Source organism: Danio rerio, chromosome 16, assembly GCF_049306965.1.
Source record: "Danio rerio strain Tuebingen ecotype United States chromosome 16, GRCz12tu, whole genome shotgun sequence".
NCBI lineage: Eukaryota > Metazoa > Chordata > Actinopteri > Cypriniformes > Danionidae > Danio > Danio rerio.
This window is the reverse complement of record NC_133191.1, coordinates 85831-97500: the sequence shown is the minus strand read 5'-3', so window position 1 is coordinate 97500 and position 11670 is coordinate 85831. Positions and strand designations below refer to the sequence as shown.

The 11670-nt window shown below is 47.6% G+C and overlaps 1 protein-coding gene and 1 long non-coding RNA gene across 5 annotated transcripts in view; both read right to left on the bottom strand.

Annotated features, from left to right (window-relative positions):
- The window catches only part of LOC141378125 (uncharacterized), a 37570-nt gene extending 32255 nt beyond the window's left edge, over positions 1–5315 (bottom strand). Inside the window, exons 1-3 of one of the 4 annotated variants that reach the window (XR_012391861.1) lie at positions 4633–4879; positions 3930–4271; positions 3530–3681 (exon numbers count right to left, since the gene is read on the bottom strand). This is a non-coding gene — a long non-coding RNA (uncharacterized lncRNA). Of the gene's footprint in view, positions 1–1242; positions 2088–3529; positions 3682–3929; positions 4272–4632; positions 4880–5186 lie in introns of those variants that run through there. The other 3 variants (XR_012391862.1, XR_012391860.1, XR_012391863.1) reach the window with 3 other exon arrangements.
- A 2908-nt stretch (positions 5316–8223) lies between these two features.
- Positions 8224–11209, bottom strand: sox4b (SRY-box transcription factor 4b). Its single transcript, NM_200901.1, is given in 2 exon segments — positions 8224–8863; positions 8904–11209. A coding segment is annotated over 1 exon segment (1029 nt). The 5' UTR covers positions 10916–11209; the 3' UTR covers positions 8224–8863; positions 8904–9886.
- Between the last annotated feature and the right edge of the window lie 461 nt (positions 11210–11670).

Sequence of the window (11670 nt, the reverse complement as noted above, 5' to 3'; positions counted from 1 at the left end):
GTGTGTGTGTGTGTGTTTACTCTGAGTTACAGTATTGTCCTCACACACGTGTTGAGCTGCTCTCCTGACTGATGAAGCCCTCACCGGCGGCTGATGAGGAGCTGGAGTCAGTCTGAGTCTGAGGTGTGCAGTGGAGCACAGAACCCCCACTCACTCACTCACTCACTCACTCACTCTCACTCGCTCACAGCAGAATGAACCACTGATGTTTAAGGAAACTATAGAAGTCGATGGGTTTTCAGCATTCTTCAAAATATCTTCTTTTGTGTTCGACAGAAGAAAGAAACTCATCAGGGTTTATAACCACTCGAGGAGGAGTAAATAGTGAGTAAATGATCATGTTTGGGTGAACTGACCCTTTCACCCTGCAGTCCATCCCAGCATCGCCATCATAGCAGAACACACCGAAGATCTGCAGCCTGAGGTCCGAGCAAACCCTCTCCATACTGCCAGTCAAACTACAGTGACGTATGAATCCCACACAACAGCCAGCTCCTCCACATCTGTGCTCTTCATCTCTCCCTGTCTTCCTCATCTCCGGTGCCGGCCCGTCCAACAGGTAATGTAGAGTGTCGATTAGCACCTCGCACATCCCTCATCAGCATCAACGCTTGACAGGGGGCGTGTCTGAAATTGGGGCTGGCGCAAAAGTCTAAGAAGCATCGGCCAATGAAATTAATCTGCAACCGGTAGAGATCTGAGAACATTTAAATTTACTTACAGGGATCTGATTGGTCGACGCCCTTAACAGCATTGACATGTTCGATCAGAAGACAACTTTTACCCCGGTTGAACACTCTATGGCGGAGAAATTGCCAAACCGCACATGAAATTAACTAACCGCACTTAAACCGCTAACACGAGGACAAGCACGCGCGCTCATGCGCACTGCACAAAACCAATTAAACACGACACACTTCACAACGACGGAGAGGAAAACAACTTCCACATTTGACTAAAAGCAGAGCTGTGTATAGTCCAGACATGACAGAAAGCTGAATATGATGATAAATACATAACAACAGTCTGAATAACAGCAGAAGACATCAGACACACAGCCAGCAGCAGCACACTCTAATCTGCATAACACAGCCCGCCATCAGCTATTGGGTGAACGAGAATGACGTCACGCATTCCTACACAGACTCCTCACAGATCTCTCCACAACACTCACCTTCGATATAAAGCCGAACAGGTGTCTTAAAGTGTTCAGTAAAGTAACATCACAACACAACGCTGCTATTTTAATCAATCCTAATCTCATTTTAATTTGAAATGAAATCCAATCAGCAGAGGAGGAACAGCGGGAAGTGAAGGTGTGTTGTGCTCTGTCTGATCTGTTCTGCTGTGTGTAATTCAGTGTTCAGCAGTGCAGCATCAGCACTTGATTTAATAATGCAGTGATGCCCTGCATGACCACAGAAATACATGTGCGAGATGTGAGAAAACACGAGGCCACATTCAGCATGCAAATAATCATCCCTTAATTATCTGTATCACACTCCTTCACCCTGCTCAACACACTTTACACCTGTGTGTAAGAACAAGCTCAAATGTCTCCTGCTTTTCTGGTTATTTGTGGATATATCTGTGTGTTATTCATATGCATTGATTCATCTTTTATTATATGTCATACCTGTATATTATTTGTTTTTTAAAGGAGTGTTTTCTGACTGCGCTCATCTGTTTCTATCTGAGGAAATATCTGGACACATGTATTATAGGTTAAATATGTTACAGTAATACACAGAAATATTAAAATGTTCGTGCTTTCATCTCACTGTTTTTACACCAGTGGGTCCATTTTTATTCATCTCGCCTAGAGTCCCTCAGCACGGGCCGGCGCTGCTCCTCTCCTCTAACAGCTCCATCATTCTGCTTTTCCCTGCATCTCTCCTCTCAGACCTCCGACATGGATAACACGTGCGCTGGGCGGGGCATGCGCTCTCCAGCCGCAGCCTTATTGGCTCAACCGATTCCCGCTCGCGTTTGATTGGCTGCCGATGACATCATGCTGGAGCCCGATGACATCATAGCCCGAGGAACCGCTCGGCTGGTTCGTCGCAGTCTGAGCTCATCATTCCGGGCTAGCAGCGCGCGCGCCCACAAACCACACACACACACACACAGACACACACACACACACACACACACACACACACACACACACACACACATACACACACACATACACACACACACACACACACACATACACACACACACACACACACAGTTATTTATTAAACCCAATAGTTGATGTAAACATATTTGATGCTTTGTTGGGTTATTTTAACCTTTGGTTATTTTTTTAATAACTCAACCAGTTGGGTTAAAATGTTGAATTTCTGCAGTCAACTGATGTAACGGACACAGATCAGCTGTATTATGCATACGTGATGTTGTTTTGGTGTTATAAAGTTTATTTAAGCTGTAATGTAATAATATTGCTGTTATTTTTTATCAAAATACCTCTCGTGTTGGTTTTTTTATATCCGTATCACTATCCAAGACCCTCTTTTAGAAGTGTCTGGATGTGCTTAATAATAATAATAACAAAAACACTCATAATAATAGTAATAACAATAATCATCATAATAATAATAACAATAATACTCATAATAATAACAATAATAATCATAATAATAATAACTATAATAATAACAATATTTTAGGCGCCTTTCAAAGCCCTCTAGGGCACTTCACAGCAGATCACAAGCAATTATTTTGATCTGTTTCACCATCCAGGAGCCTCTTTTAGCAGTGTGGATGTGGTGTAATGTTGTACGCTGAGGACACTGAAGCTGCTGGACGGCCTCTCCAGCACACAGAGCTCCAGATTCTGCTCCCTCTACACAGCAGTTCTGCCTGCTCAGTGTAGATCTGTCTGCACTTTCTTCTGTTTCTTCATGATTTATGATTCTTTTATTTTTTTATTAAAGTGTCTGGAACTAAAATGTAATGAAAATAAAGCATTTTCAATATTTTTGTAAACTGTGTGTTATTTATTTACACAGTCATAATTATTCAATTAATATAATGGAAAAAAGTTACTCAAAATAACCCAATGCATTAGGTTGGGAAAGTGCTATAATAACCTAGATTTGGGTTATATGTTGGGGTATTTTTACCCAACTATTTTAACAGAGCATAGACAAATGCAATATAATTTGCATTAATAGGACCAAACCCAACACTAAAGTCACATGTGTCCACAATTTAGATTCATATTTATTAATAAATATAACGCCTGGATGCTCAGCATTAACACATGCAGCAAACTACACACACACACACACACACACACACACACACACACACACACACACACCTTCACATGCGCAATGCTCCTGTGCAGTTCATACACATGCATTTCTTTGTCAATGATTAAACATTAACAGCGATCAATGACTGAGATAGCACTCTCCACATTTGCAGCTCCATATTAATTGATTGATTGATTGATTGATTGATTGATTGATTGATTGATTAAGCACACAGCAGGTGCGTTTGAGACCGGAGGCCTTACCTTCAGACAGCGCAGATGTGGGAGTATGCGGCCGGTCTGCTCATCAATCCTCCAGTAATGCCGAGGGGAAGGCAGATGTAGAGGAGTGCTGAAATAATCCGTACAGGCGGCCTCGAGTTTCCCAGAGCTCGACATGTCCGATCCACACCGGCCTGCGAGGAGAAACAGATCAGTCATCTTCAGAGAAATACCTGTTGAGCGCGTGCGCATCAGACACGAATACATGCCCAATAACAAGCGTTTATTATATTAATATCCTCCAGAATAACCCTGCAGATCTGCTGTAGCTGCACTCGAGAGCAAGCTGAAGCTGAAGAATTGAGCTGAAAACTTAAAATGAACTGCAGAAAACAGAGATGTACACTATTCAGCAGCTTCACATGCCGCATCTGTTACTGACTTTACTGCATTACTGTGCCGGTGTGGAGAGACCACTGCTGCCTGTGCCGGTGTGGAGAGACCACTGCTGTCTGTGCCGGTGTGGAGAGACCACTGCTGCCTGTGCCGGTGTGGAGAGACCACTGCTGCCTGTGCCGGTGTGGAGAGACCACTGCTGCCGGTGCCGGTGTGGAGAGACCACTGCTGTCGGTGCCGGTGTGGAGAGACCACTGCTGCCGGTGCCGGTGTGGAGAGACCACTGCTGCCTGTGCCGGTGTGGAGAGACCACTGCTGTCTGTGCCGGTGAGGAGAGACCACTGCTGTCGGTGCCGGTGTGTTTGTGGCGCAGTTGTTGATATATATACTGCGCGCATTTTCAAGGAAAGCAACACAATTACATTCAGAGAGAAATCTCCAGAAATACTGAACTACTGACACATCAGCATCAGATCAGAGGGATCATCAGTATCCCTGTGGAGAGTAAGCGGCGATACACCTGATCAAGAGTTCAATATTTCACAGTCAGAGAGAGTTATTCCCTCATTAATCTGAACACAACACAGCTATTTTAATCAGGACTGGCAGATATAGGCTATTGACTGATATTGATATATATGATGTTAATCTCATCCATATGCAGCACAGCTAAACCAGTCAGCTCCTTCATTAATATAACAGCATTAATATTATTATTATGAGCGAACTGTGGAGTGTAATGAGTATACCGGCTCAGCAGCAGCTCCTCCTGTCCTCCTCCGAGTGTTTCTGCAGAACAAAGAAACTCCAGCGTGTGTGTGTGTGTGTGTGTGTGTGTGTGTTTTACAAGTTCAGAAACAAAGGATCCGCTGCTGTACCTGTTGCTCCTGCACGCACGCACGCACACACACACACACACACACTATCAGTATCTCGCAACATCAACAACTCCAGCGCAGAAAACAAACACACTTCATCAATAACACACACACACACACACACACACAGGAAGACAAACTAACTTGCTCAGCCAATCAACTTCTGACAGTTTCTACATCCTCCATCCGCGCTCCCGCCAGCGCCAAATAACTTCAATCTGTCCTCCGAAACACACGCAGGTAGTGTGTGTGTGTGTGTGTGTGTGTGTGTGTGTGTGTGTGTGTGTGGGCTGAGCATCTCTCCGAACAAAGGCTCTGTTCTCCGGCTTTGTGCTGAACTGAACTCCAGCAGAAGTTTGCAGACTCCGCGCCGGGCACAGACAGCTCCAGGGCGGCCCGGGGCTCCAGCAGCGGCGGACTCTCACCTGAGGATCCGGGCTCCAAGTCTGGCTCTGGGCACCGGTTCTGTCGCGGCTCCGGGAAACTTTTCCAGCGAGTGTTGATGCGCGCTTTGTCTGCACGTGTGAAGGAGATCTGCCGCGCCTTATTCATCTGACTGCAGCCCCGCCCTCACACACACACACACACACACACACACATTCACACACATTCTCGCTCTCTCTCTCTCTCTACTGCACAACAGAGAAAACTTGCTAAAGAAGTGAAGCTTCGAAGAGCGCAGAGATTTCAGCCCTCACACACACACACACACACACACACACACACACACAGAGAGAGAGAGAGAGAGAGAGAGAGATTTTAAACTATCATTTGGGTTCACAAAAATAAGCAAAACTTTCAGAAATCACCTCTGGAGTGAGGGAACAGACAGCAGTGCACTATCCTGCAGATTTACACTCAAATACACACATACAGACATGCAGTACTGACCCAACACTGGGCCAAAGAGATGAGAGTGTGTGTCTGTGAGTGTGTGGTGGGGGAGTGTATTGACTAATCTGACTATGAATGAATGCTGAGAGAGCTGAACTCACTGGCCGATAGTAAATAAATTAGGAAACATTTAAATAATAATGCTAAAACAATGAACCCCGCCTTGTGCTTGTCCATAATGGACCCAGTGTTGGGTTGAAACATGCGCTCTGTCTATAGTGTAGTGCTTCACTGTAACACAGCTGAACTGTTTAACCCAACACTGAGTGCGATTTGAACAACCCAACACTGGGCGAATAGTGTCAGCATTATTATTTAAATTACTCTGCTTTTAACCCAACGATTGTGTTTTCTATTTTTGACCCAACACTGGGTTAAACAACCCATAATAGAGTAGATTACAGTGTACTGCAGGTGTTTTCTCAGTGCTATTGTGCACCTGCTCATGTGTAAAGAGCACTTTATTAAACAATACTAAACATGCGCTTCACATTCAGATGTCCAGTGTGTGTGTGTGTGTGTGTGTGTGTGTGTGTGTGTGTGTGTGTGAGTGTGTTTGTGAGTGTGTGTGTGAGTGTGTGTGTGTGAGTGTGTTTGTGTGTGAGTGTGTGAGTGTGTTTGTGAGTGTGTGTGTGTGTGTGTGTGTGTGTTAGGCTGAAAGGCTGGACAGGAGCTCTTCTGTTCATCAGTGCAGTATAAACGGAGAGAGGCTTTCACACCTCAGATATCCTCAATAAAACACAGACTGAGCTGTGAGAGGAGCCCACCGAGAGGCCCACAGGAGGCTGCGTCCCAATATTAGACATCCGCAGCAATCACTTTAATACATATATGTATATTTGTGTGTGTGTGTGTGTGTGTGTGTGTGTGTGTGTGTGTGTGTGTGTGTGTGTGTGTGTGTGTGTGTGTGTGTGTGTGTGTGTGTGTGTGTGTGTGTGTGTGTGTGTGTGTGTGTGTGTGTGTGTGTGTGTTCTGCAACCATGATGTGGTAAAGTACGACAACTGTGGAGATTCTGCAGTCACCATGCTAACACCACAACTACTATAGTATAAACAGATGAGCCGACACTGTAGTGTTCTACAGCTATGGGGAAATTATACTGTAATACACCACAGTTTACTGTAGTAAACACTAGAGTACCCTACAGTGCTCAGGACAGTGTATACTCTCTCAGAACTAAACATGAGCTGTCACTGCACTGACACCTTTTCAACAGGTACACATTTGTTCTTAAAGGCTCCATATTGGTATCTCAAAAGTATATATAGTGCCTACACATTTCAAGAGGGACACTTTTGTACTTCTTAGGCACTAATATGCACCCTTGAGGTATTAATATGGACACTTTAGGTGTAAATGTGTACCTGTTGAAAAGGCAGTGACAGCTCACACACCTTTATTTCTGAGAGTGTATAATAGTGAATCCGCCAGTATCTGCTGGAGCTCTCAGCAATGAAGTTGTAAATCCTACAAATATGACACTTTACTGCAGAACGGTGCAGAATCGCTCGCTGGTGTCCTGTACCTGACTGTGCTGCTTCTGCAAGCTGGGCTTTATTACAGAGATGCGTTCACAAATAACCCAACATCTGCTTGTTCATGAGGGACGACCAAAACTGTTCTTCACTCACTGCTTCAGCTTATTCCTGCTTCATCAGGGCTCGCCACAGCGGAATGAACCGCCCATTACTCTGCTTTATAATAATTAACTGTTAAAAATGGTTATCAGTGATCATTCACAATGCTGCAGGTCAGGTGAGTGTGTTTGGGTGTTTCCCAGTAGTGGGTTGCAGCTGGTATAGCATATGCTGGAATAGTTGGTGGTTCATTGCTCTGATGAATAAAGGGACTAAGCCGAAGGGAAATGAATGAATGAATGAATGAAATGCTGAACTCTTAATATATGCTGGGTTGTTGTAACACAATGTTGGGTCAAATATAAACAAAGCTACAATTGGTCAAATTTTCAATACACTTTATTTTTAACCCAGTGGTTGTGTTTGTCTCTCTGAACATCATAACCCAGCATATTCTGTCCTGTGCAGCACCACTGACTGTACTGTGTGTGTGTTCAGTGTGTTCAGTGTGTTGACATGATTAAAGACACTGTAAGTGCTGCTGTGCTTCAGTAATATGGAGAGTGTGTGTCCCAGCAGCTGCTGTTATCAGAACCACAGCTCTCTCTAATAATGGAGGAGCCAGCAGTACAATGGCCGACCACAGACAGACTCTCCGGCACGTGTGTGTGTGTGTGTGTGTGTGATGGCGGCCCATCCCCCTCCGAGGAGCCCAGACAGTCTGTAGGAAGAGGAGGAGGAAGCGCCGGTCACCGGGTGCACCTTCAGCATTGATAATGATTGTGGAGCAGCGTGAGGCGCATGCGCAGTACTGCACTTCCTCACTACACGCGCAGCTGCTGCTGTTGTGGAGCGTTAAAGCCGTTGAGGCCAGGTTGTGTGTGTGTGTGTGTGTGTGTGTGTGTGTGTGGTTTGCAAGTCCAAACAGACAAGCAGACTGAGACACGCCCACTTATGCAAATGAGACACACACAGAGAGGGAGAGCAGTGTTCAGGTTCAGTTCCAGCTGAGTTTATTTCCTTAATGAAAAAGTTCTGTACAGAGTATATAAGAAGCGTCTGACAGGCAGTGACGACACGACAAGCTGGCGTGTTTACCCTTAAAGCGTGATGATTGGACAAAACAAGATTTCTACACAGCATATTGCACAGAATGGAGGAAAATAAAGTTCACACAGTTCAAGCGCAGATATTTATATATATATAAGCCCTCAGCGACTATCCCGAGATGAAGCAGAGAGAGAGAGAGAGAGAGAGGCTGTGGATATACAGCGCCACAACATACAGAACACACACCTGTCCGCTATACTGTACACAGAGCTCATCATCACTACACAGATATCGACCTGAATCAGAAATACAAATCTATTCACCATGCCTTCAGATACTAAAACAATCAGCTAAACTTATCCGACAAGTAGAAAAGATTAAATATTCAAATACAACGAGCAAAGGCGGATCATTGAGTTAGTTAATGATGCTCCATCCTCCACACAACACAGCCGGAAACAGCGCCAGAGTACCGCCACAGTCAGCGCGCTCACACAGACAGACAGAGAGTAGAAACGAAGCACATGTGGCGTGAACTGTGTGTGTGTGTGTGTGTGTGTGTGTGTGTGTGTGTGTGTGTGTGTGTGTGTGTGTGTGTGTGTGTGTGTGTGTGTGTGTGTCTTTAAGACGCCTGCAGATCGAGACTGTAAACATGAAACAGGAGGTCGGATCATCGACACACCTGCATCTTCAAATCAGGAAACCCAAAACACCGACACCCCCCCCCCCCCCCCCCAATTTATATATATTTGTACAAAAATACACGTATAAAATAATCAAAGGTTTCCTCTGTTTAAGTGTCAAAAGTCTACATTTAAATATAAAAACAAAGGTAAAAGTCTAGCCCTTCCTCAGAGGAGGAGACGGACAGAGAACATCAACAGGCAGAATATAAACACATCATATCAAAATGGCATCTGAGAACACAGAAGCGCAGAGCTGACACACAAACAGCGCTTCAACACGCAAGAGTCTGCTCCTGCACTGTGGAGAGTGCGTAAAGTCCAGCACAGGTGTGAGTGTGTGTTAGAGTCCTGAAGGTAAACAGCTGGTGATCGAGTTCTCCTGCGAGTAGGAAATCAGACATAGCGCCATGTGTCACATAAACAACCCAACCGCTGTCGGACACATACACACACACACACACACACACACACGCACACGCACACGCACACGCACATGCGCGCGCTTCCCTTTCAGTGTCTACAAAACAAGCCGGTTACAGCAGAGCCCCTCATCCATACTCCAGCAGCAGCACAGATGCAGGAGCTCATGCAGGACAGTTCCCAAAGTCTCTTTCAGAGTAATAATGATTAACAGCGGAGGACCGGAGCCCGCCTTCACGAACGTGCAAAAATCAATCACAGTTTTCCAGTTCAGAGCGCGCTTCCCTTCCCGGTCCCTCCTCCTGATCGTCTCCGATGGTCTCGTGTCGAGCACCGGGAAATGATCGCCTCCTGCCCGCCGCCGCGCTCCTCCGCCCGGTCACCGTAGCGACCCTACGGCGGGACCCCTCCCTCACCGGGCGGCGTATTATACAAACATACTCGTGTCTGCCATCCCACATTGCTCCTCCTCGGACGCGTGTATTCCTCCGCTCTCTCTAGTTCAACACGTGCGCCGTGAACACCAGGTTGGAGATGGTGGACTCCAGCCAGTCCCCGGAGATCAGCTGGCTCACCTCGGGCGTGCAGTAATCGGGGAACTCGAAGTGCGAAGCGCCGGAGTCGAAGTGCATGTCGAAGTCTCGGTCGAGCACCGACGAGCCGATGCTGCCCAGGGACATGCTGTCGAAGCCCGGGCTCGTGTTCGCGTCCAGCGCGTCGTCGTCCGGCTCCTCATCTGAGGAAGAGGAGAACTGCGATGAGGAGGACGAGTGCGCGGCGGACGGGGTGGGGGATGGCGCGCGCATGCTGCCGGTGTACCGAGTATCCGCGTCCTCCTTGCCGCTGCCCGACGCGTCCTCGTACAGGCTGAGCGGGTCGCTGGAGTCGGCGGAGCTGCTGAGCGTCGGGCTGGCGGGCACCGCGGCGGGGGACGGGCTGCTGCTGCTGCTGCTGAAGATGTACAGCCGCTTCTTCTTCTCGGGGCTCTGCTTGACCACCGGCGCCGCTTTGGCTTTATACAACGAGTGGTGGTCAGCGGGTCCCGGCTCCTTCTTGTGCGGTTTCCCCGCAGATCTTTTCTTGGAGGACGGCTTGGAGATGCTCAGCTTCTCGCTCGGCTTGGAGCCGCTCGACTTCACCTTCTTCCTCGGCCGGTACTTGTAGTCCGGGTAATCCGCCATGTGCTTGAGCCTGAGCCGCTCCGCCTCCCGGATGAACGGGATCTTGTCTCCGTCCTTCAGCAGCTTCCAGCGTTTGCCCAGCCGCTTGGAGATCTCCGCGTTGTGCATGTCCGGCGACTGCTCCATGATCTTGCGCCGCTCGATCTGCGACCACACCATGAAGGCGTTCATCGGTCTCTTGATGTGGCCGCTGGCGGTTTTGCACCAGCCGGGGTTGAGCTTTTCCCCGCCGGACGCCGTGGAGCCGGGGCTCGGAGAGGCAGCATGTGCGTCCAGATCCAGCGCGCCGGAGTCGGAGGAGTCTCCGTCAAACAGCGCGCTGCTGCTGCTGGATCTCTGGAGCATGGCGTCGACAGTCTGAGACTCAGTCTGATTGCACACAGTCCCGAGCTGAGGCAGGGCTGCACGCGCCTTCAGTCGTGCTTAGTGCGGGTCTAAACTTCTGTGTCGGGGTTTTATGATCATGCAGCGGCATCCAGGAGTGTGTGTGCGCGTTCTCAGTGTGTGTGTGTGCGGCAGAGCTCTGGTGGAGAATCGGAAGATGTCCGACTCCTTCTGCATATCCTTCCCCGTTGACAGCACGCGGGAGCAGCAGATGTAAGCCCAGCACAGGCTCTCTCTCTCTCTCTCTCTCTCTCTTTCTCTCTCTATCGCGCTCTGTGAGTTTCTACACACTCCTGTTCTCCTTCATGCAGCTTTATTCCGTTCCAACGTTATAATAGCGGCGGCGGACAGCCAATCAGCGTCTGTCTCTAGCCTTCCTTGCGCCAAAACACGCCCACTCGCTTTTCATTGGCTCAAAAAGGAATCTAATAATAATCAGCGCGTGCAATGAGGAGCTCTGCGTCTGACCTCATTCCTGTGTACACCACAAACTGAAGATCACACACACACACACACACACTCAGGTGAAGTCTGCACTTCTGTGTGTGTGCGCGTATTATTGGTGATGAAAACAACACACACACACACACACACACACACACACACACGCACACACACACACACACACACACACACACACACACACTGCTTTGGCTTAGAAGAGCCAGCTGAATGTGTTGACGTGTGTTTGACAGCACGCTGCTGTAGAGCAGGTT